Source organism: Cyphomyrmex costatus, unplaced genomic scaffold (genome assembly GCF_001594065.2).
Source record: "Cyphomyrmex costatus isolate MS0001 unplaced genomic scaffold, Ccosl1.0 scaffold123, whole genome shotgun sequence".
NCBI classification, from domain to species: Eukaryota; Metazoa; Arthropoda; class Insecta; order Hymenoptera; family Formicidae; genus Cyphomyrmex; species Cyphomyrmex costatus.
In genome coordinates, this window is record NW_017275207.1 from 2,420,428 (window position 1) to 2,447,842 (window position 27,415).

Genomic DNA, 27,415 nt, shown 5'->3' on the forward strand with positions numbered 1-27,415 from the left:
TTGATTTATTTTATAGAAATCGTACAGGTCTATGAACTGAGTATCCTTGAAAAGTCTATAAAGAATCGTCTGGATCTCACAAGGACACTGACTCTTGAAAAACTTGGCGCTTTCGTTGGTCGGTCTGTTGCAGCTATATAAACATCTCACATGCCGGCATCTGCTCAGAAAGCAAAGCGTCAAAAACAGTTTTCCTCGAAGTAACTTTTGCTTTATTCACTTTTTTCGTTGTTAATTTTCTGTACTATTTTAAAATAATAATTGACTTTTAGATAATTTTAATAAATAATAAAAAACTAATATTTTTTATTAGTGAAATATGATTTTGATTTATATCGACAGACATATAGATATTATATGGAATCACTTTTTATTAAATTATTATATATGTGAAATTTTTCAATTATATAACCTAGGATATAAAATTTGTTCAGAAACAATCTCCAATTTTCTGTCTGCCGTCAATTACACATTCATTTCTGTTAAGATCTTTTGCAAATTGAAAGATTATCAGTTATATTAGCAGCATGAGATGCATGTGCACTTTCCGCTATTATTCAGAAGATTATGCAACTGTATCCACCGATGCGAAACCGGAGCTTACGAAATCATGCAGAATAACCAAATGCTTCGGGCTTCGAATAAGCGCGATGATTTACAAATAGCGGGTACAATCTGAAGTAAACTGAAACGCATGCGAGAGAAACCAGAGATGAACGGGTAGTCTCGTCGTAAGAGATGCAGCGGAGAAAAGAGGCCCGAGGGCCGAGGTGCGGTAGCCCTGGAGAGCGTGTTCTTTATCGTGCAAGAAGCTCTGTGAAATAGGAACAAAGGGGTTCTCTCGCGGCGAGTTCTCCTCCAAATCGAAACACTTGAGAACGGAGAAGGAGAGAACTACTAGGGAAAGGAAAGGGCCTTCCAACCAAGATTATTCGTATATTTCTTTATCTTTCTCTGCCACGTCCTCATCTCAAGTGCCACCTGTATTAAGGAGCGAACCCTCGAGGATTCAGAATTGCATAGACACCTTCATTTCCTCATTGCAAGGGAACGTCAAGAAAGAGATTACTACGGTTTTAATGGAACCTGCTTACTTAACTGTCAACTGCTCGTACGTCATGTTTATTTGATATTGCACATTTCAGTTTTTTTTATCATCAATTCCAATCTTCATGTCAATGAAATGTAAAGTCCTTATTTCGCGGTTATCAAAACATTGGAGTTTAACTCTGACAGCATCGCTATTAGCGTCATGAGAAGATGTATGTAAGTTCGCGTAAACTAATATTTGCTCTTAAATCGTTACTCACTTTCTTTTTAATTACACGTACATGAAAATTTTAATAGGAAAATATCGAATCATGCATCCAAACACATAAATTCACTTTCATTTTGACGCAAGGCGCTCGAAAAGTCTCAATGAAACCTGTTTTACTTCATGAATGATTGAACGTTGCCGAGAACTCGATTCGCCACATTGTCAATAAATTCTACAACGGCTACGATTATTTTTTTGCATCGTCTTGGGGAAGGTTAAAATTAGACGGTATAGTTTGTTCATCTTCGAAAGGGCTAGCTCGTTTTATGAGACGCGATTTCGCTATAGTCGATAAGAGGCTTGTCATGCTCGACTTGCCACTAACGCATATACGCGTACTTCACTTTCGCGTAGGAAGCTGCCCGCTGTGAATTCTTCGTAGAGTGAGAATGGAATGCACATTTAACTACTCACCAATGACTTCTCGTATGTTACTTGAATCTCGTTGTAAGGAAGAATCTCATTCATTCGCACTTAAGCCATTCGATCGTTACACACGCGATATGTATCTAATTGCAAGAGAGAGTGGCTCTAGTTGTAGTTATGGATAAGTTGGCACCAAACAGGATTTTAGATAGAGGAAAAGTTGACGTACAAAATTTACAGTACTATCTATCGCACAATATTATAACGTTGATTACATTATATATCTATTATGAATTATAATATAATCAAATAACAGAAAGAATCATATTTTTAGACAAAGCGGATTTTGGTGTTTAATAATATATTTAAATGTAAATACATTGTTTAGTTTTATAAATTGTGCACTGTGGTTCTATTTATCAGACTTGAAACATACTGAAGGTGGACATGTATAAATAAGAGAATTATATAAGTAGAAATTAGTCTACTAATCATATAATTTCAACTTATAATTGTTTATATACACATGCTTTGATGATCGAATTGGTGAAGTATTCATCCCGAAAAATCAGTAGTTTTTAGGTTTAACTCTTGATAGCTTTCGCAATATGTTTTTTGCAATGTTGTTAAAATGCTTATTAGCACTATTACTATAATACATTGACAATTTATGATTCATTTTCAATTTCAGTTTATAATTGCAAATCTGATAAAACTGAATCGGTGCATAGTTTATAGAACTAGAAAACGTATTTGTGCAAATTTGCATATGAATATTATAATATTAAGCACGAAGATCTTCTTTTCACTAGAAAATAAAATTCTTTCTTTTATAAATATTAATTATCTACTCCAATATATATTGTCAATCAATAAAAATTCTATTTTACTTTCTGTGATTTTTCTTATCTCCAATATGCTTAAAATTCTGAAGAGATAAATTTGACTTTCGTTAATTAATTAAAATCTACTTATACAGAGTTCGGACATAATCTTTTATTTACTTCCAGTTTTTACTAAGAGTAATTTTTTGTATGCTTTTCATGAATATTTTTAAGTGACAACGTGAGATATAAGTCTCAAAAAAAGTGCAATAGCACATGGTCGGTTTGTGTGTTTTTCCATAATGTTCATTATCTTTCTCACATGCATAATAATTCGTGATGCTTTATACGGCGTCGACCCGCCTAAGTTAATGCCGAGCCCATTATTATTCAGATTCCTCCCTGGTTTTAATGAATATTATCGACTCTTTCTCCATTTGTGCTATTAGTTTTGATCTCATTAATTTAATCGAGATGATTCACCGTGCGTGTATATATTATTATTTGTTTGTTCCGGAAAATACTATTAAAATGACCTTTTCTGAAAATTAATGAGAAAATGTCTATTCGATGATGTCTATGCAGCTTTATTTATTCCAAATATTTTTCTAGATCACATATTGTTTTGTTCTAGGAAAAATTAACGATTCCAGCTACATACATATAACTCAATAGATTTTGCTTGACTTTAACCTTTTTTATAAAATTTATGTTACTTTTTAGAAACAATCTGCTGCATTTTACGTTGTTATACAGTTTTTATCGGAATGACGCGTTTGTGCCATAATCAATGTCTCTGCTTGAACGAATGGACCGAAGAAAGGGTAAGCCGTCGCGGCGGTCGCGTTTGTCGGGTTTGAACGCAAGAAATCGCAAATGTGGTTGCCTATAATCATCTATAATCGCGGAAGGAAAGATAGGGACGGCGCTGTTAGTATGACCGGTTTATCGCGATTGTCATGTTTCTAGAAGGTATAATAACACTCACACTCCTCAGTAGCTTCGTTCACACTATTCTTACTCGATTTTATAAATAACAATTTATGACATTTTAAGATTATTTGTCATAAATCTTCCTAAAATCAAAAAAGAAAAAAATAAAAAATTTTTTTAATTATTTCATTAAAAATTAGTTTTAAAATTATGGTTATATTTAAAGTATAAAATAGATGAAATTGAAAAGAGTAAAAGTTACATTAGACGACGAAAAGAAGAAAAAGTACATACAGTTAAGTTATGGTTTACTCCAGAAATCTGAAATGTAAATCTCAGAATCATGTAAGTATAGAGACATGATGTACATAAATAAATTATATTGATTTAAACGAATTATATTGAAATTGTATATTTATTATATCGTGTTACAGTTAAGAGCTTTTTATTCTAAGGCTCAGTTTCACAACTCATAGTTAATTCTTAATCGGGGTTTAACTTATTTTTTATCTTTTTCTAATTCTAGAATTTTGGGAAGAAATGAGAAATAAATTGAATCTAAGAGTTATGTAGCCGTGAGTTATGAAACTAGGCTTAGATGTTTCTGATTACATAAACTTCATTTTAAGATTAGATATTGCGAGGATAAAAAAAGATAAATACTGAAATGGTCTCGATTTTTTACCGAATTTTTGCAAATAAAATGCTAAAGTGTATCCGTCAGCTGCAAAGTATTTTGTAAAGACTCTCGTTTCGTCTTAGAGCTGACGTATGTCAATATTTTATTTTAAACTTATTTCGAACTGCTTCTTTAACTTGTCTTTACGCGAATAAATTTGCATGAATTTATTCTTGAGGAGTGCAATGTAAAGAGAAAAAAAGAAGATAGTCGTGAAAGTTTCGCACAGTCGAGCAGAACGACTCTCCGTCAGAACACGAATAGCGTTGCAGTTAATTGTCTCTCGTGGCTTCTCAGATTTCGTTATTCTTATCTCGCGATATTTTCCGACATATTCTTAAAATCTATTTTTATCTTTAATCATATTAATTAATAAGGATGCCTTTTGACTTCTCACGGCTGCACATTTTCTATTGGACAAGTACATACTGTTAATATATTTTAATTACTCCCACAACAAATAACAGTATCTTCCTATGTACGACATTGTCTCAATTTAAAAGTCGACTTTATGCAGCGATTGTAAGAAATTATAAATCGCGTCGGATTATTTATAACAGTTTTAAAATTAATTATCCTGCAGTATAATTCTGCTTTTTTTTTTAACAATTGCAGACGTTAGGTTTGAATTAAATCCATCATATATGACAAGTAAAGCTTTGTTTTAAAACGTCAAGCAGCTTTATTAATTTTTTTAAATATTAATCTTTCTGTAAAATTATAAAACAAAAATCTTTCCATTTTGAAATAAGATTCACTATGTAAGATGGATATATCTACAATTGAAAAATATTACATTTGTGTAATTGAATCATGTTCATCCGGTATTTGATATTTTCTGCTTGTAATTAGTTCAGTAAGTGCGGACGAATACTTTTAAATCTCAGCAAGATTTACGAGACTCGTACAATCAGTGTTTCTCTCTCAGTTATGTATTCACGTAAAGAAATTTGCCATCGCGATAGAAACTTGGAGAGAATAGACGAATGACAATAGGGAATTCATGATTTACTCGATGGACTCCGGATAAACAACGTGATCCTATAGGCACATGCAGGGAAAGAGGAAAACCCGAGATGACGCGTCTGTAGGGTTTTCCTCTTTCATGGACATTCTTGCGAGAATGTCCGATCCGACACAGTGCAAGGACGACGTTTACATGCTACTTGAACTGTTAAGTATGTCAACACGTACTGTTCAACTACTGTTTACTGAAGATAAAAAAATCACGTTTCTATATAAAGTGTTATTTGCCATATTTATTGCAATTTGCTTGGAAAGAAATTAAATTATGAGCGGAAGTGAGTGTTATTTAAAAAATATCATTTTATGTTTTTAATTATTTTTATTATTTGAACTGTACCTCAGATATTTTTTTTAAATGTTTGTTGGACGTTAAAATATAATTTTCTATTTTTTAATTTTTTTAACGATAAAGAAAAAATTAAAAATTATTTTGCATACAGAATTACTTAATTAACGTTGAAAAATTTAACTCAATTACCATTGGTGTATGAAATTTTATAAAAAGAATAATTTTAATAATATGTAGAATGTATATTTTTGTCAACACATTCAATTTTTTACTTCAATAGCCATCTATTGAATTGTTAACTGTCGTTTACATAAGCGTGACATAAATTCTTATAATAATCGCAAGAAACTTTTATTTTTATGTTAATTATAAATTATCGAATTCTCTATTTCCTATTTTATAATATTTATGTAGTGGATCATATTTTTAAAATATTTGTTTTCTTGAAGTATTAAAAAATAAATTTTGACTAATATACATTAATTTTACTATCATAATTCTAAAATTAACATTGATTTTTGCTTTAAAAATAAGAAGTAATTATCGTCTACTGAAACAGTTAATCAAAAATTAATTTACTCATAGTTCTGTAATTTTCCTCGATTAGCGTTCAACACATAAAGCATGTATCGAGTTAACGTATCCTTTCAGTAAACTGCTGCGTAAAGGGCAAAGATCACGTTCGAAACTGATACCGGACGTATTGCGCAATTGGCTGCATGTGCGTGTGGTTTCCACCGCATGCGGTACGCTCCAGGGTAACGCGGAGCAATGTAAAGCGGCGGCTGCTGACATCTCACCACGTTTAGCGGGATGCTTCGCCAACGACGTTACTATTTTAAAGCTGAGATTTTTAGAAATATAGGTCAACAACATATTCGCGTCGTGTCGCCTCTCTAACGTGATACGGCGGTATCGCGATCTCCTGAACTGTGCGTTGTACGACGCAATCACTCTCTCTTCCATTTAAAATATTTATAAAACATGTTAACTTATAGGATTTACATTTTTTCCCTACGAAATAATTTAAATACGTCTATGCTATACATAGGCAACATTTTTTGTATGTACTTTGCTAAATAATAATATTTAGAAGAAAAAAAGTCGTTATAGTCTCTCTCTCTCTCTCTCTCTCTCTCTCTCTCTCTCTCTCTCTCTCTCTCTCTCAACCGTATTCTAAATAATTAAATCTTAATTTAAATTATTTAGTTATTGAACTACAGCCGAATGAGTGGTATATATTACTAGCGAAAATGATATTGATTTCTTAAATTATGGTTATAATAAATTTTTGTTAATTTAAAAAATGATTATTAGTGAATACATTTTAGTTGTCGTAATTGACAGTTGAGCGTAATTGTTCAATTGTCAAATTAAATAAAGCTGAAAATGTGAATTTCTTGTTTTATTTAATTTGACAGTTGAGCAAAATTGGCAACCAAGATGTTCACTAATAATTATTCTTACTATTAAAAAAAATTATAATCTTTGGTTAATTTTTATAATCAATAAAATTAATATTATTTTTGTTAATTAGTAATATGTAACTCAATCGGCTGTGGTACAATAAATAGATAATTTAAAATGTAATTTATAATAATTAAATTATTTAGAAATACTGTTGAGTCATAATAAATGATTTCATCTTTTTTTTTTATAAGTACATGTATATGTATATTTCTAAATATTAAAATGATTATTAGATGCATTATATCAATCTGTTTTCTTTACAAACTGGATTATTTTATATTAATAAATGAGTAACTATAAGTTAATCTTTGACTAACATTAAATCAAAAATATCAGAAGAAATAGATTTGGCTCTGATATTTAGAACACCTATTGTTTGCCTATGTTGCTCTCATTCTCGTCTTATTTTACGTAAACGATAAACATGCATACGTGGCGTACCGTTATTCCCTGTTGGCAACGTGCCGCGCTGAACCTGACGAATCTTAATCTCATGAAAGAAGGAAGCGACCTAAAAAAAGAACGCACCGGAAGAAAGTCGTCGTTTTCATCGGGGTTACTTACCTCCGGCAATTTATCGCCGGTCGATTTGACTCGTTCAGCTATTAGGAGAAGACGTGTGATCGCGCGGAGTTTCTTGGTCGCTGTGATCGTCCGGCTGTTACATTTTTACGAGTTTTCGTGACGACACGCGGTGGATTTAACAAGGTCAACAGCGGATCGTAATCTAGGAAATTCTAGGTCCATAAAAAATTTGATTTGATCAGGATCGGGGTCGCGAACTTCCACCAGCACAGAGCTTCTTATCGACCATACGATTCTTCGTTTCTTCACGCATTGCATCGTCAAAACCGAGGATAAATCAACTTGTTGCTTCTATGAACTCAGCATTTTTCATTACTGTGATTTTTCTTTGAAAAGACCGTTTGTGTGGATAATGGAATGACAAATTTCCGATGATAAGAGATTAGGAAAAGATAGGATTAATTAAGCAATTGGATTCACTGCTAAATAAAATCGAATGCATATTTTTACTTCCATTTTTTTACAAGAATGAAAGAACAGAAAATACTAAAACTTTTACAATTATTTTTAGAAAAAACTAAAAAAAATTTATTGTGCCATTTATTCTTCGTATCTACAATAATAAACAATATATATAATTTATTTCTTTAAATTATATTTATAACATAAGTGAGGGGTTTATATTTGACGAGAATTATCTGATTCTAAACCAAGCGATTCTAAACCATCTCTCGCATACAGAAACAATCCACAGATAAATTTAGCAGATTAGTCGCATTAGTCCGGATTGTTAATCCGCAATTCTCCTACGCGTGAATTAAACTCTTCTGAAAGTCTTGATCTTTCAATGAAAGAAACCGTTCTATCTGATTAGCGAATCCATGCATTGGACTTGATCGTATGATTAAATTGAACATGCGATTCAAAAAAGACATTTGTTTTTTTGTTGACAAATTTTGTCTATAACAACAATATTTTGTAACTTCAAAGATATCAAAAAGTTCGCGTTTATATAATATTATGTACATTATGTGCATATACATATTACACATGGAATTATATATATTTTGAGTGTAGTTTATTAATTGTGTCGAGTACGATTGATGGACAATGTGAGCATTTTCCAATCTTTATCTAGAGAACGATGCATACCCTATAATAGTGCCTCATACCATTTGACTATATTCTTTTATACAAAATATTATATTATGTATGATACATGTATTAAATATAATATGTACCATACATGATACACACTACACTATACACACACAATACAAACGCAAAACATTTGTTTTAAATCAAAACATTTTTTAATTATATTTTTAAAAATAAGTATATTTCTTAACTCTCTCTCTCTCTCTCTCTCTCTCTCTCTCTATTAACATAAATATATATATGTATCTTTTAGTTATTATAAACTTTTTCTATGTTACAAAAAAATTTGAAGACTTCTATAGATTCTTTGTCCATTTATCGATACAAATTTCACGCGTGTTTGCGATAAAAGTCGCGAGCTCGTCGAAGAGTTTGTGTTTTACCGACTTTATTCCACCGCGGATGCAGTTCTTAAATAGACTGTGGTTACACGAAAACCGGCTAACGATCGCCATCGGCGCGGTAATAATTTCCGTGGCACGATTACCTCCGCGATCAACCGCGTGCACGCAAAACGGACATGTTTTTCAACGCATCTTGCTACCTGTGTTACAGCTCGATGACACGGCGCTCCAGTTGTACAAGGGCGGTGATTATGGTGCTTACTTGGACCTTGAGGCCTCCATCAATGAGCAACAGGAAGAGTTTGAGGGCTTTCATGAAGGCGAAAGGTGAGTGTCGCTAATAATTTATATTATATATATATTTACTCAATATTTATTTTATATTTAACAATCAGTAATGCATTATTTTTAAATCGTTGACAAATGACTTCATTATTATGCGGACTATAATAAAGAATTAATTTACGCTCATATATAAAATTTAAGTTTTTTTTCTTAAAAATTTTACGATTTGTTTTGAAATATTATATTTTAAATTTATGGTATATAGATGTTCATTTTTAATTTTTCAATCAGAAAGAGAAGAGTTTCTCGTAATTTACTTCAACTGCGCGTAATGATACAGGCCATTTGTGCTCGCTTAATTGCACTCTGGGATAGTTAGTTTCTTGCATGCCACCTGAAGTTGGTCCTGTCGGGATAGACCCTGTGTCTTTACGAGTCCCTCGCGGTTGGACCCCAGATAATCACATAGTGGACAGCAGTAGAGTCATAGTGGACAGCAGTAGAACGTAGAATAATGAGGGATATTTAGATGAGGAGAAGATAGTGTGCGTCTCTTCAGCACAATCGCAGCGGGGAGATTTGCGATACATCTTGAAAGAAAAGCTAATGGCACTTTGAACAGTCTGTCTCTTGTTAAGTGAAAGCCCACCTTCAAGCAATGTGACAAATACATTGGAAAAAGTTGTCTCTACAGAGTCGAATAATTAGCACGCTTAATTTGTGATCTCCGAGTGAACGTTAAAATTAATTTGGAGGTAATTTTCTTCTAAACTGCAGTACATCTATTGTAAGGAATAGTCCATAATAGAATTTAAACGCAAATCATCGTGATCAAACAGAGGAATACTTGCATTTAACACGAGTCATTTTGTAAACGATCGTTAAAGTGTTTTTGTTTGCAGAGGAAAAGTTTTTAACTGAAATACAGCAACGGAATGTAATTTATTTGACTATACACACACAGTCATGGTTTAAATTAAAAAAAAAGTTACGCTCTTTTTTTTTTATTAAATTCAATTCATGTGGTTTAAATAATGTACTGCAAAAGTTAATTGGTAATTGGAAATAATATAATATAAGACCCGGTGCTGATATACTTTTTATTTACCATATACTTTTTTGACAGAACTTAATTATAATTATTACTATTAACAATTTAATAGTATTAACTAATTCTTACTAATATTATAAGAGTAATAAAAATAAAGCTCCTAACCAGAATTATTTTACTATGAAATTTAAAAATATTAAATATTTTTAATACGCGCTTTCAAGCATTTTCGAAGCATCATTTTAAACTTTTAAAGTATTCTATTGGTGTATATTTAGTGGCTAGATATTCACACACGGTGAAATGTACGAGAAACCAGGCGCTGGTTTCCGTCGTTGAGAATGCACGGCGGCTGCAGCAGTATATTTGCGGTTTGCGTATCGAATTCACGTTAATGCCGTGAAGGCTAACCGTGCTCGTTGTGTATTAATGCAGGTAAACTCCCTAGGGAGGGCGAGGCATATACGATGTTAAATTTAGTCCTCCTTTGAGAGCTTCGAGATCCATGTCTTTTCGGTGACTTTTCATTCTTCTTGAATCCATGTAATTATGCTCACTTATATAATCTTATATGTGGTAGCAAATAGTGGTATCGAAAATTTGAAAGCGCGCTATTTTTACATTTATTATCATTTTTTTTCACAAAGAGATATCTTGCGATCCAGTGAAAATTTACTTATTATATTTCAATTCTCTTTTGATTTCGAAAATAAAAATCGAATAAGTATACTAACAATATATTGCCATTTTGAAAGGATTCATACATTGTTTTCTATATCATCTGATCACACACATTTTTTATTTTTATATGGATTCTTTGTGTACACTCTAACTCTGATTTTAACGTTAGACGAAGATTTTTACACAATATTATCACATAATTATGATAAATTTTTTTCTCAAAAGCTATTAATTGTAAACAATAATTTAAATTAAAAATTTTTTTTAATTTTATTTATAATTGATTTTAACATGTAAGTGATTTGAGAAAAGAAAATTTTGGAGAGAATTATTTTATACTGTGCATAGTAGGGATCATACATATTATGGTATGTATTACTTAATAAAATAATTTTAGTACATTGTGTGTTGAGTATTCAATATTTGGGATTTAGACTGAATTTAAATAAAAATCAATCGATTTTTCTTGTTTCGTAGAACGTTATATGTATGCGATGTCGTCGCATACATCGTAATCTTTATTTTCGCGGCGGCTGGTCAAGACTGAAATGGTCTCGAACACGCGCACGTTAAGAACAAGATCGCTTCCAGTCCATTAATCGGCACCACTACGTCAGTATACACTCGATGCACACCGCTTTCAATCGGATTGCATTTCGCGTCATCGCTCGTTCAAAGGCACGTTCGTACGAAACGTCGAATAAACGCGCGGCAGCTGAATGAGAAGAAAGGTGAGGGAGAGCAGGATTGGAATCGCTCGGACATGATTTTGGGTGACGAAGGCTGAGGGGAGAGATAGCAGTTAAATAAATGTTTGCCCGCAGAGATATGCGTTCCAATATTTGAAACTCTGGAATTTCCGCGAACCGCAAAATGACATCATACGTTTACCGCACTCTCGTCCCTTTCTCCGCTTGACCGTCTCACGTGTGGTTCGATTTTTCGTTCTCCCTGGCACATACACGTATGCCCCCTAAGTTCATATAAGTTTCAAACATGTTTGTGTGCGGTGGAACTAAATGAAAACTGGCTTTTCCTGCTGTAAACGTAATGTTGGCTATATCGAAGAAATTCATTGTAGTTGACAGTCGGATTTAATAGACACAATTCAAGCTATCTAGTTCATAATATCATTTGAAATTATTTATCGTATGCCGCGGGATAAAACGACAATAACAATAATAAATAGGAAATTGCACTGATCTGTTAGTCGCATTAAAAAATAATATTTCAGTCGAAATAAATATAATATTTCTGATTTCGGTCGAATTTATGTAACTTGTATATGCTGAAAAAGGGGCAGAGATAGCAGGAAGGTAGCCAGCTTTCGCATGGGTAACGAATCGTTTATCTTTGTGGTAATGCCTGGCAACTGTTCGCCCACGCGTATAAGATACCACATGCGTATTCACAATATTTCTCACGCAGACTGTTGGCTCTTACACACTCGCGAAATTAATTTGCGTAGCTGCGTCCTAGGCGGTCATCCGTGTCTCGCACATAAAGAGGCGGGGAGAGTTTCGTACGATAACAAATTGAAGAGGCCTCTTGAAGAATGATATACAAGTGACTTTTTTGAATGTTATAAATCGATGAAATCTCTTGTATGACATAGTATTTAATTCTAGCAATGTGAAAATAACAGTTTTCTGTAATTAAACTGTAAATTAAAATTAATTTATTAGATGAGTACTTTATGTCCGTTAGATTAAAATATATTTTTCATAATTATATATTTATGTAGTTTCTATTTTATTTTTTATTTTTGAGAGTATATGTTAAAGAATATTCTTTTATATTATCAGCTTCTAAATATATTAAAAATATTTAAAAAGTATAATTGAATATATATATAACAAGAAACAAAGTATTATTTAAAAATGTTTGTTAATTTTGCTACTTTTATCTGTGCATACGAGATAAAACAAGAATGTGTTTATTCTATGTTTTTATATGAAAAACACGAAATTTGTTTTTCTATAGAAATTAATCATTCACCAGAGAAAGTAGATGGTACTATTGAAACGTCGAAACTTATCTCCATTTTGTGCACGGCGTACTTAACTTAAAAGGTGGTCCCAATAGACCTTACCTAATAAACTTCATGTCATCGCATTTCCCTTACGCGTCCTTTCATTCTCTCCCTCTCTCGCTTTCTCTTCCTTCCATGCATCCTTTTCCCTTCCTTTCTCTCTGCTTCCCCCCCTCTCTCCCTCTTTCTCTCTCTGTTTATTTCTCTAGCCTGCCATAGAATCTTATGTAACCTGTTTGAATGCGCGTAGATACCGGTATATCAGATGTATATAATTATAATGGAAGATATACATGTACATATATCTGCGGATATAACAACTAAGGAAGGAGATATTGGATGAGAGTAGTGCTGATGATGGAGCAAAGAGCGTGGATAACAGAGAGAGAGAGAGAGATAGGGATAGGAGTACTCTCTTCCTAGAGTTCAATAACCAGGCACAATATGTCGCTAAACGTTCGGTACAGGCGTCGCGATGAGTAATCAGCTTCCTACGTATCGGACTTCGAGATCATTAAGTCTCACACACACACACACACACACACACACACACACACTTGTTTTGAGCATAGAACATATAAACCTGTATACAAGATACAATTCCCTACAGTTTACCGATGTCGTTATTAAAATTTCTAATAATTTTTAATACCATTGAAAATTATTCCACAAAAAATGAGGAATATATTTTTAGTAGTGTCTAATAAATGTAGAAACGATAAAAAGTACTATAATTCTTAAAAACTAAGAAGCATTTCGTATGTTATTTTCTATTTTATACCGTAAAACTGTCTTTATTTTGAAGTATACGATAAGACAATTATATTGCAAAGCAGCTGAACATGTTGCGGTAATACAATGCTATATATGATGATTTGCATTGTCACCTTTGCTTAAGGTAACAGGTATTTTGCATGACAACAGTGATCAACTATGCTGGAATCCTGCAATTCACTTGACCTGTAATACAAACTATGCTAATAAATCGCCTCATTAATGTGTCGTCATAGGCTAACGTGTATCAAGCAAGCAATGACATTAATGTTACTAACAACGACAACTAAGCAACGTATATCAGTTCAAATTGTGATATAAATTGATGTTATAATTGATTAAAAAACCGTGATTCTTAAAACTTGTGTTGAAATTTTATACTCATGAAAAATAGAATGTTTTATTTTATACTCCGAGCCACTTTTTAATTTCTTTTTGTAAATTTTTTACTATATTTTTTTTATTAATTTTATTTTTCTATTACATTTTAATTAGTTTTTAATTATATTTTTTAAATTTTATGCATCGAGCATCAAAAATTTAATTTTGATATTATTTCAGTAGTTTAGCTGCGTTTTTAAGTCCGAAAACATTTCGGCTTGCAGTAAATACTACAAATATAGTACACACGCATGTACATACACATATATAGTATATATTAATTCACATTGAGAATTAGTTAGCATTAAAAAAGATCTAGCTTTAACCGTTATGGTCAGGTTTTTCTAGTTTTTATTTGTTGAGTTTTAAATGTACGATCTGTTAAGAGATTCTTACTGTTTAAAATTTAATCTGTTAAAATATATAAATTTTAAATATGGCTGAATTATTTCTTTCAAATATTTCTTACAATTAGTACTCATAAATATTTAATACATTCCTTTCAAAACTTTTTATAATTATAGCATTTTAAATAAATAATTACATGTATTATTGCTTTTCATACTTACGTAATATATTTTATATATCTAATTATTATATGTACAATATATGAAACACATAAATAAATTATGTAACGAGGTAAATATATAATACAAAACTATATTTAACATTATATTTTTAATTTTAGAGAATTTTAAGAATATAATTTTATTTAATTGTAAATTTGAGAAAACAAGATTTTTTGCAGTTTTTGCAAGAACCGCTTTTTCTTAAAATTGTGTGCATCCCTGATCAAATTAATGAGCTTGTGTCATCCATAGATTTCGAAAACCGATGACTCACGTATTCTGCGTTTAAGAATAGAGTTTACGTGTTACGTGTACACATAGGTTTAATTCGCCGTTACACGCAAGACTATTTGGGAGAGAAGTCAATTGACAATAGATAAATTACATTGGAATATGTTGAAACGTCTGTATTTTGTAACTTTTATTAAAATTGACATTAATTACAGCTTTAAGAAGGAATTGCTTTTTAATTATGTATTAAAATAAATTTTTGTGCAAATCTTTCTTTACCTCATCGATCATAGTTATAATAATAATGTCCTCAATTCTTGTTAAAATTTGACGTTTAATCGTTCCATACCAATATTAGGAATATCTGTTAACAAAGAGAGGTATGAGACTACTTGTCTCAAAAAGCAAAGACTTACGAACAGTTGGCGACCGGGCTCGGAATAAATCGTATAACTGGGTTTCGAGATCTATTCCCAAGATATTCGGCTGGGTGTACTTCGCGACCGGCCGTTTTCGCGTTTTATAAATATCTGCACGCGGCAATGTTTTAGGTGTGACTGAGCGACAATGAATTAAGCAGCATATTACTATGAATAAATATCATAAAAATACACACATACATGTCACAATTTGTAGAAACGATACTCTGAGATCAGATGAGGCAGTATAAAAATACATGGAATTTTGATTTAACTTTATGTTGTTTTTAAATATTGTTATCAAATTATATAACAGATAAAGTTTGTATTATAATTTACAACTTTATATACGATTGAAAAGTTTTTATACTTTTTAATATTCTAATAAAATTAAATATTGTCACGTTATTTACAAAATTTTTCTTATTGCCTTCTGGTTCTAAACTGATAATTGCGTCTACTGTTTGGTAGTACAGCTATTTCGCAATGCGAGATCATTGGCACATTCGCCAGAAGAAAGTTGATGGATTTATGGGAGAAATCCGTTCCAGGTCAGGGTTTCAAGCTGTTGTGAGCGTGATCTTCCGACATACAATGCATAAAAATGCTGTTAAATCTTACGTAATATTGTACGACCGTGAACGTTACATTGCTGTTTCGAATACGGTACCTAGAATACCTAATTCAATTATTTGACAGCAAATATTGCGTAATATTAAATGTAGACTTTATGAACGAATTATATCTAGATTCTCAAATTCGCAAATGTGCGTGTCCATTATGTACTTTAGTTTCGATCGAAAGAATATTTATTTACTGAAGCATATTGCTTGCAATTTCTGCATGTTCTGTTCGGTTTATCTCGTTAGATTTATTACACTTCGAGAGAAAAAAGAGAAAGAGAGATTCAAAAAAATATATATACATATATACTTAAAATTTCACGGATTAAGTTGTTGTTTCACAATTAATTTATTACAAAACAAAATCTGTTTATTATTTAATTTTATTCATTTATAAGCACTTCAAATATAAACACGAGATTTAATTTTCTTCAGGTAATATAATTTCTTCTTAAAGCAATTCGAAATATTAGAAAAGATTTCTGCCGTCTCGGAAAAACTGCGCGGAATTGAAATTTCATGTTGCTTTTGCACAGAGGATATACAGACATCTGACCATATTTCAGGAACTTAATGCACTATCTTTCCAATCCAATACTTACGGCGCGAGCAAGATTCTCGGAGGAGAACCAAAATTCGCGAGCGCTGTATCGCATTGCACCACATTTCCCAGATTACAATGTGCTACTCTCTCTTTATTTTTCCACTTTTACAGAAGATGTTATTAACAAAAGATTCTTAATATAAATATGTATATTATATTTCTTCAAGTATATATTTAATATCTTAATTCTTTAATTTAATATAATACTTTATAGACAAGTACTTGATATCACATGCAACAATTATGTATAACTATTTGTTGTTAATTTTACAACAAATTATGAATATCTTAAAATAGTTTATTTTGTTATATCATTTTGCAAATAATGATGCAAATACATTCTAATACTGCGTACATGAGTTTTATTTAAAAAGTTTCTAATTATGTATATACTGCTATCAAAGAATATGTGATTAATGGCTATATCTGTATTTTTTAAAATAAATAATGTGTTTAGAAGAAATATGTTTTATACATCAATTTATTTGCAATTTAATTAAAAAATGTCATACCACATATAGCTGGAAATATCAAAGATAAAGGAATATTTTGTTGATTAAAAAACACACCTTCGAAATTTTGTGCAACTGTAAATAGTATAAAATATAAAAGAATAAAAATGGGAATGAAAACTCTCGTGACCAGTACATGTGTTCGCTTCGAGGCGCGCTTTAGGCAATATTTCAAAACCCTTTAACTACCCCTTTTACTGCCAGGTAGAACCAACTCCTGCCTGATGCTGTCTAAGCACTGCCTCGTAAACTCTACATCGTTCAGTCATCTGAAAGTTGTAACTTATGATCGTATCCGTATAATAGACTATCTGTTTTTAGATTCTTTCTTGTTAATTTGAATTATCTCATACGTACAATAATATCGTGATAAACTTTTCAACTCGTTGAATACAATTGAGCAATAAAAGATCATATATTTGAATTTACTTTTTGATTTTCAAAATTTTTATATTTTGATATTTTTTCTATTTTGTTGTCATAATTGTTTTTTGTGGAAATATCATTTATTAAATAACATTTATTATGTAGGTATACAGTTAAATACTAAACTAACTTGTATACTTTGAAAATTAAAATATTGAATACATAAATGCGGTTCTGTGTTTACCTATATTTTCTATCTATTGTATAAGAATTTAGTATTTACGTTTTAGTGAAAATTTAGTGAATTACGTTTGTAGCAATCCTTTTATTATCTACGTTTATTTTGTACCGAGCCGAAAAGGACAAGTAAGCTAGGATAAGAAAAGAGAAGCTGTAACAAGCTTAATCGCTCGTAAGCTCAAAGACTCGAAGCTCGAGGATTGGACATTACATTCGTGATCTCGCACCACATAAGCTCACGGAGAGCTTACGGATTTAGGTACACTGTTGAAAACAAATGGTCTCCGGGATCAATGGCTCGCCACATCGGCCGGTAATTACGAGCTGTTACCACGCAAGGGACGAGAGGGAAGGCAGACCGTGGATCAGGCGTTGCCTCGTTACACAATTAAATTTACGATCGACTCGAACGCGATCGGACATTGCCGGTAGCATGGGGGCGGATATAAATTGCGGAGCGCCGGTTTGAGTTATATCCGATTGGTGATGGTCGATTAAGGTCGACGACAGGAACTCGTATATTTCGCGAAAGAAAAACCGTGCATCGTTGGACGCGACGAGGAAGATGCAAGCAGATTGCATCTTCCTGAATTTTCAAGAAAAGAGAAAATAATTTTTCATTTTAAAAATACCTACTAAAAAATTTAAAAAATAGTTCATTATTGACATCATAAATCTTGTAAACTTTTAGTTTATAGCGCAAAATATTTTTTTAATAGTATTCACAGTAGTTTTAAATACATAAAATTGTAATATTATAATATTGTAATATTATATAATATTGTTTAACATAAAACGTAGCTATGACTTAATTTTATTAATCTTAAATAATAATATTTTAATATATTTTTTTTGTCATCTTTACTTTTTTATATTATGCACTTTTTTTATTTTTGAAAAATGGTTGCAGAAACGGATTTGCTACATGAAGTAAATTACGAAAACGTAGAAGTAGTTAGCCCATGTACAAAAATAAAGAAATGTCAGCAGAGGAAATAAAAGTGACGCTGCGCACTGAGACTAACTATTCCGCGCGGTTAACTCAAATAAGGAAACTGTCTCACCGCAAACTGTAAGAAGTTCTGAAACTTTTCCAGAATTTCTTGGAAGGGAATCTTGTAAAACTCGATATACAGCACTGCGGCATTTTACGGAGGCGTATCTGGTTGCAAGCGCAAAAGTGGCAGGAAGAAAAGTACGACTCGTTCTATTCGCGATAGTCCCGTTCTGAAACTTTATCGCGTACTGTCACCGAATTTCGCTAGCTTTTTTCAATTAATTTCGAACTTACTTGTTTTTCTCCGAATTTTTTGACGTTTTTTGTTGTGCATTGAATTATTAAATTACGCACAAAGTTCACATTGGATAGTTCGCAGACGCGCAAATTATGTAAATATGTAAATTGTGTGCATGATATCAAAATATTTTAGTTTTTAAGAGTTTAAAAGGTTTTAAAACAATGTAAATGTAATGAATAAAACATACAATAATAAAAGTTAATTTACATATATTCGTAATTTATATATTATTCTTTTAATTATTTTTTAAATTCTTTCGAATCTGTTTATTATGGAAAACTAGTAATTATTATTAAAAAATTTAGTCGCGTAAAATATTTTAACAAGGTGTGTACATCTTTTCGTATACATATACTTACACCTGTATACGTAATACAATGAACGTTTATCTAAACTTCTAGGAATTGCGCAAACTTGAGTCGATGACTAAACAATATTTCTCGAAGGTTTTTCGGAGGCTGCTTAAAAAAAGATAATTTATGTAAGTGTGTTCAGTTACCGGTTGCCTAAATCATAGATACAACAATATTTTATATTTACTTCTCTCTAGTCCTTGCATTAAGGGCTTGTTTCTTATTCCTTGTCATGTATACAAAAATTACAGAAATTTGTATAATGCATTCTTGTCTCTTCATGTTCGTCTAAACATTACTTAATCTCGCGATAACCGAAAAGAAGCAAATGCCTGCACTGCAGGCTGAATGTGATCGCAAATGCATGTAGGTGCATTGCTATATTTGCGCAGCTGTTTGCGTGCTGCCGTTGAGCGACATGTATTTTGTGCGTGGTATACATACATTCGGCAGGATAGTTCCGGCGATTCGGTAGTTTACGCATATTCATAGAAATGTTCCGCATATCGTTCGACATTCCGTTTTACAAGTATGAGAAATGTTAGATATAGTTGTGCATCGTTATATCTATAATTTTATCTATACACAGTTTATGATATTTTAAGCAACTTATTAATAAAGAATTATTATTATTATCATTTTACATTTCATGATTTCGTTATAGTTATACATATATACATATATGTATCTGTATATTAATATACACACACACACACACACACACACACACACACACACACACCACATATAATTTTTCACAAACTTTCACACGCATACACAAATAGTCTCTTTTTTTATAAATAACATTACAAGTTTTACTGTACGTTACATTTTTTTAATTTACTGAAATGCTTCCATATCTAACTCCTATCACTTTGCCCTGTCATTATATCCGCAGTATCACGGTGAGTGTATTGCTAATATCACACGTATACACAAATAGTCTCTTTTTTTATAAATAACATTACAAGTTTTACTGTACGTTACATTTTTTTAATTTACTGAAATGCTTCCATATCTAACTCCTATCACTTTGCCCTGTCATTATATCCGCAGTATCACGGTGAGTGTATTGCTAATTACAACATACTAGAGAAAATGTTTAGAGAAACTGTTTGGCGAAGGTCAAAGAGAAACGTATGACCCTGTACTAAAATGTAAATATTAATTTGTTTGAATTTTACTAACAATTAAATTGTATGATTTTGTTTCTATATAGTAAAAAAAATTCGTTAAACTATTTAAAAATTTATGTAGGAGCAGGAAATAATTTTGTTAGATTATCAGTATAATTATGTAAAATGATTATTATTATTTTTTATTGATATTGAGAACGTGCTAATTTTACAAATCTCACCATAAACAATTTCCTAAAAGTTCTTACCGTGAAATAATTTATTAGTTACTTTAATTTTTATTTGAAGTTTTTGTATTTAATATTTTTTTACTTTCTTTCTCTTGCCCCCTTGCATTCCTTAGCTTTTCATCTCTTTTTTTCTCTAAAGTTTAATTGTACAAAAAAGTTTGAAGCTATTCCAAATTTATTAAGCATTTATTTCCTGCATCTTCTAGTTATCTGGCTTGAAAATTATCGTGAGTGTCAAATTCTTTTATGTTATGTTGCAGAAGCCACTCTATTTCGATCTTTCCTATTTTACTTCTTTTATTTTTAACCGTCTTCAATGTCTGACTTATATCATGTCTTCTATTGGTACGTTTCTTTGGAAAATAACAGCCACTTGTCTTTATACGATCGCTCAATGAAATTTTGCTATTTACGTTCTCTATTTCAGAACAAAGTATCTTTTAACATAAAAGAAGGCTGGATTTTTTGTAATTTTTACAGAAAAATAGTTTTTGAAAATATCTGAGACAAATCCAAATTTTTGTTTATAACAACGTCATTGAAGTCAAAATATATATCTCTTTAAATAATACAATATTATAAAATGAAGCTGTTGTTAGAAAATGACTTTAAGGTACATTACAAAATATATATAATTAAAATATTTGTATAAGAGAGAATTATTTATTCATTTTATAATTTTATGTAAAATTTTAAATTATTACACAGATAACGATGTAGGGTAATAAAGGTATATAATAATTTATCTAAAATTATCTAACTCATTGTCACTAACGGAGTGCAACGACGTAGTTTGGGAAAGTAAAGGAAACTAGCACTATAATAACATGAAAATTATAACAAGCCGTTTCTATCCAAAAGCAGAAATTTTTATTGTACGTTTTATCTTCAAATCAATATTCTTCTATTTATTATTATGTAACAACACTCTGTCAGCTTATCTGTATCAAATATAAGTTTATTTTGGTAACAATGAGCACTCATATCATTATATTAATTTTTTTTCGACATTTATATTATCAAATTATTCATGTTATATAAAACTGTCTTTTTATAATTTTTGCAAAACGACAAATATTATCTACTCCTTTTTTCTTATCTCTATGAAGAAAGGATAGAAAAAGATATCCTTTCAGATAAATTTATTTTGTATACATGTGAAATAATAATCTTTATTTATTTTTTTTCTTCAAATTACGCGTTTTCCTATTTCTGAATCTATTATCACATAATACGTGTTAGTATAAAATCCGTTCGTGATTATTCTTGGCGTCTTAGCTTTTATCGAAGTTTTTATCTTTCTTTGTATTAAAAAGAAAAAGCCGAAGAAAGTGGAAATAAAGTAAATCTTGATCATGTCGATATCTCACACTTTATAAGGAATGTACTTTTATCTTGTTGATCGTAGTGAAGAATCTTCCTTTTTGATCTCAATCTCAATCTTATTTCTTGCCAAGAAGAAATGCAACTACTACGTAAAATACATCCGCTTCAGATATCTTACATGTATCGTAAGTCACGTGCACTTGCGCGTTCATTTGCGTTTCCTTAACTACTTAGAATCTTAACATTATATTACATATGCGAAAGTCTCTAAACGATAGTGAAAGGAGAAGAAAATCTTTTGCAGTGTGATTTATTAAAATTATGAGAATAATATGAGAGAGAGAGTTAAAAAGTAAAAATGTGACAATAAAGATAATCGTTCAGTATCGATATTTATACTTCTTATTGTGAAAAAAGGAAGTTAAATTAATTAAAGTAAAAAAAAGATGAACGCAACAATTCTAGATTTTTATGGGATTTTAAATAAATATAATAAAGGATATTCATTAAAAGATGAGCATTTATTTTGATTATTCTGAATATATATTTAATATAACTAATCATAAATTAAAAATTAAATAAATTGGTCAATTTACAAAGAGAAATAATTTTATAAATAGGTATATTTTGTCTAATGGGATACTTTTATATAAAGATTTATCTATGAAAAAAATGTTGAATAAAAATAATAACATTACTATATATGTATATTACAAACATTTAAATTTTTTTTATCAGTGAAAATTATCACATATGTTTCTTTCGCGCCATTACCGTTCGCTAATCCAGTAGAGTGACTCTTTTTGGTTAGAAAAGAATAGCTACGAGAGAGAGAAAAGACAAGACCGCAACGAGCGGTCGTACAAAGCAACGAGTGGTCTATATAGTTCTTAGTATATATCTTTAATCCTAAGATTTACGTAAAGCCAAAGAGTTATGGCCAGACGAAAGTAGAATCTTACAGTAGAATTAAATGGTTTGCGGTTTTCCGTAAATTCTATTACAATAGAATCTTGTTTACTAGTTTAGTGATAAAATGAATTTTCCTTGTTCAAAATAAATGTTAAAGATGTCTATTACTTTAATATTGTTCTACTAACATTTATGAGTAAAAAGTAGTGGTATGAAAAGTAGTTTATTAATTAGATGATCGTTACTGGAAAACAAAATTGTGACGGTTTGAGAAATTACCATCATTCATCTTTTTGCGCTTTTTGGTCAAAAACGCTTCATATATGTAATAAGCGAATAAAATAAATCATCAATTTGCGTTTTTTTTTTATTTTTACATCTATGTCAAATCTTTTAATCTCTCAATAATCTGATCCTAGATAAGTAATTTTCTACGTATGTTAAATGTTATATTAATTGTTATATAACACTCTGTGAATCGGCGATCATCCTCTTCTTTTGTAAACTACTTGATTTTTATTAAATTTTGCTTATTGAGTCATTTGATAATATCGTACTATTCAAACTTAAAGTCAAAAATAAAAATTTAAAATAGTAGATTTAATGGCGGACAAAAATTTAAAAAAGTAACTTTATTAGGAAGCTTCGATTCTCAAAAAAATAATAACAGAATTTAAGAACAAAGAGATTTGTGTTTAATTATAAATATATACATTAATTTATTAAAATATTTTTTATTTGTGCTATTTTTGCAATTGATTTTGTAAATAATATTACATTTTGTTAGAATTCAGATTATTGTCTAATCTCAAACAATTTATTAATTGCTATTACAAAAATATAGGATTTACTTCGTTGTTTAATTTTCATCATCTGATGAAATGAATAAATAAATTAATTTGTTATTGTAACATAATGAATTATTTCTACGCTATTAAATTAAACTATAGTAAGATTTCAATGGACTTCTCATGTAGATTAATAATGGATTTTTGGTATGTATGTATATTTATTTTGTCTAAAGTAAATATTGGATTTGTTAAGTGTAATTACAAATATCTTCCAAAATAGAAATTTCAAAACAGTGAATATAAATTGCAAGAGAATTCCTACATTGAACGCAATGTATACCGTCAAAGGAAAAAAGAACCAGACATGTAACACTATAACGTAAAGCAATTAGTGAGCGTAGCTGCATATGCAAAAAACACTCATTAAATTTTGCGTCTGATCTCAGCGCCGTCTGTTATTTTTCCGACGCAATGCAGACAACGAGCGATTATATCCATCGCTTCGTTAAATTTATTATGACAAAACTTACACATCGCATTATCTTAAAAAGCGACCCTCGCCTTTAATTCCGGTTACGCACAACAGGCGTATAGCTTGTTGCGAGTTTTAATTAAATGTGTCACGTTCGCGGGATCGTGCGACTGATCTTGCAGTTTAAGCGAGTTTCCAAGCTGAAAAAGAGAGCTCCCTTTTTATTCCATCCGTCGCTCCATTGCACATCCTTTTTCTATTTCTCCACAGTATTCCCGCGAGCGGATATCTAACGCGTTTTTTTCTTCCTTAGCAGAGCTGGTAAAAAAGATTCTTTCGGAAAAATATTCTTGTTTTTATAAGCTATATGCAAGCTATCTTTATCTTAAAAATCAATTACTTTTTGCGATTGCTTTCAATTTTAAGTTGATTCCATTTTAGCAAAAATTTGGTTTATTTTTTTCGTTTTCTTACTTTTTATTTATAATATTGTATACATATATTAATTTTTTAGCAATTAATAGTAAGTTTGAAATTTAAATTTTCTGCTTCACATGACTTGAAATTAAATGAGAATTGATTAAATGAAAATTATTATTAAATAAAAATTGATTGTTGTTTGCTTGATGTTATTTATAAAATATTTTATATGTATTTCATTTATATTTAAAAAGTACTAAATATTTTCTATGTATTTTGTTCAAACGGCAAGATTTTTAATTTAGAATATGTGAACTTGCGTTGAAACAGTTTGTAAAAACTTTAAAACGTTTTTTTTTTACAAAATGTACTATTTAATAATTTTTGGTATTTAGTTTAATATATCATATATCTCTGTATCATCTCTTTCTCTTTTTTATCTTAATTTGTCTTGTTGTCTTAGTTTTGTCCTTCAGTTCTTTTCTTTCATATGCGCACCAATTCATTGAAATCTTGAACATCAGAATACTCGAGTCACTCTTTATAATACAATATCATACATAAGATTTTACATCTCGAGAAACTGATATATAAGATGACTCAGATCTGCTGTACATTTACAACATTCTACGAAAAATTTGAAATCGTATAATTTGTTTCTACATTTCTTTATATTTCAATATGGTTAAAAGGCAGGAAACAATGATTATTCATATTCTTTTATGTATATTTTTTCAAGCTAACGATATTTTAGTAAATCAAACTAAATTATAGATTGCTTTTTCTATCTTTTTTTTAACTATTTGCCTCTTTTCCTATCTAATATTATATGTACATCTGTATAATATATTATATTCTTTTCATAGACTTTATTTTTGTAAAATTTATTAATGAAAAAGTTTCATTTATTATTATTATTTTTATTATTTTACTTCTTATTATTGTTTTGATCGATAAAATACAATATTCAAAAAAAATTTAATTAATCGTAAATTCCACTTTATTTAGTAGCAGTAATAGAATCATATTCGTAATTTAATTACATATTGCTTTGAAGCTAATGCGTTTCTTGTATATACGCACGCATATAATTTGCTTTTTTGGTCCTTTGAATCTATGTATAAAGTTTCTAACGACAAGATTATAAACGGTTTCCTGTAATTTCATGGACTCATGTGATAGATCGCTGGCACACTAGATTTCTCGGTACAAATTAGATCATTAGTTCTGCCGTGACTATCCAATCGGGATCTTGCGTCCTGCACTTTATTACACGCGTCCCGACTCATTGATCTGGATTCGTGTATGGCGGTAACTGGTTATGAGATAATTTATCATTTCACTGTGCATTGTGTCAGCGATATACCATTACCTTGAAACAAAATTGACCAATGTCTGTGCAATTTTAGGAGCATTTTACTTTAGTTTTATTTTGTATTTAATGATATCAAATTTTTAAAGAAATTAATAAATCTCGATAAATTATGATTTTTGTATTATATTGTTACATTTTTCGCGATAAAATTAAAAATCTTGTATATTATACGTAATTGATAAACTATTTATATGTAAATCTCCACGAAGAGTTATTTGGTCTCTGTTGTAATGTGTTCTTTTTTCCTATCTCATTCGATTTGTTATCTTCCAATAAAATTACGCGCAAGTATCGTGCACGCAAATGCTGTCGGACAGCGATTTAAGTGTCGGCTATTCTGTTCCCGTGAGAGAGAGGAGTTAGCGAGGAAGGTGATCGTGCCGGAAGCGAGCTGGCAAGCCGGATCTCCGCGATCGATATCGAAGATCTTTGAGATAATTAAACTCGCGAAAGGACCATACGCTCCGCCGATGGGTCATTAGGCTGACCTAACCAGCACAGTCGAGGGATTCTAGGAACACGAACCAACGACACGTCTTCATTAGCCTTTCATGAATGCCACTCGTATCACTCATCCTATCTCTCTTTGTCCCTCTCTCTCTCTCTCTCTCTCTCTCTCTCTCTCTCTCTTGCCTATGGATGTAGTTTGCTCTTACTCTTGTCCCCATGTGCAGTTCGCCAAAGCGCGTTCATGTTACATGTATGTTCAGGTACATCATCCCTATAACGTACTTACTATAACCACCGACAGGACTGACTCGCTTTTAGGGTCATAATTACTGGAAATGTGATAATAGCAGCAAAAGATCCTGATCCAGATTATTCCAACAATATTGCGTTGTTTCCAGGATTACTAATAATTTCAGAGATATTTTGGTGAGATAATCATAACAATAAAATAATAACACACAATTCTCTTCCCTTGAGTATATTATACTGAATACGTCGACCGCACAATTTGGTGGTATCACGCTATGTTGATTTATCTTTGATATTTAGGTTATTGATTACACAGTGCTAATATTTGCATATGTATTATAATTTCGAGAGTGTATTAATATGAAGTGTAATAAGAACCTTTTTGAGATAAATAATTATGTTTAATAGAAAATTATTTTCTTATTATAACAAAAACAAATACGTAATAATTTTAATAAATATTTTACGATTTCAACTATATTTTTTATACGTTTACTTTCAGCTGTAAATATTTGCAAAATGAAATTGATACCTACTATTGATACTACTATACCTCGAAACTGAACAAATTATCGCATATATTTGAGTATATTTTAATCATCGATTGACACTTCCGTATCCACGAAACAGCTTCAATCGTATCAGTTCTAAATTGCAGTTCTATTGAATACACCCTTTGTCGCGATAAGTTCCATTGACTCGT

The 27,415-nt window shown here is 30.7% G+C and overlaps 1 protein-coding gene across 1 annotated transcript in view; it reads left to right on the plus strand.

Moving 5' to 3' along the window:
* The window catches only part of Fhos (Formin homology 2 domain containing), a 174,443-nt gene that overhangs the window by 76,345 nt on the left and 70,683 nt on the right, over positions 1-27,415 (plus strand). The window contains exon 10 of the mRNA XM_018548389.1: positions 9,144-9,259. Within this exon, the coding sequence (XP_018403891.1) occupies positions 9,144-9,259 (116 nt within the window). The remainder of the gene's footprint in view (positions 1-9,143; positions 9,260-27,415) is intronic.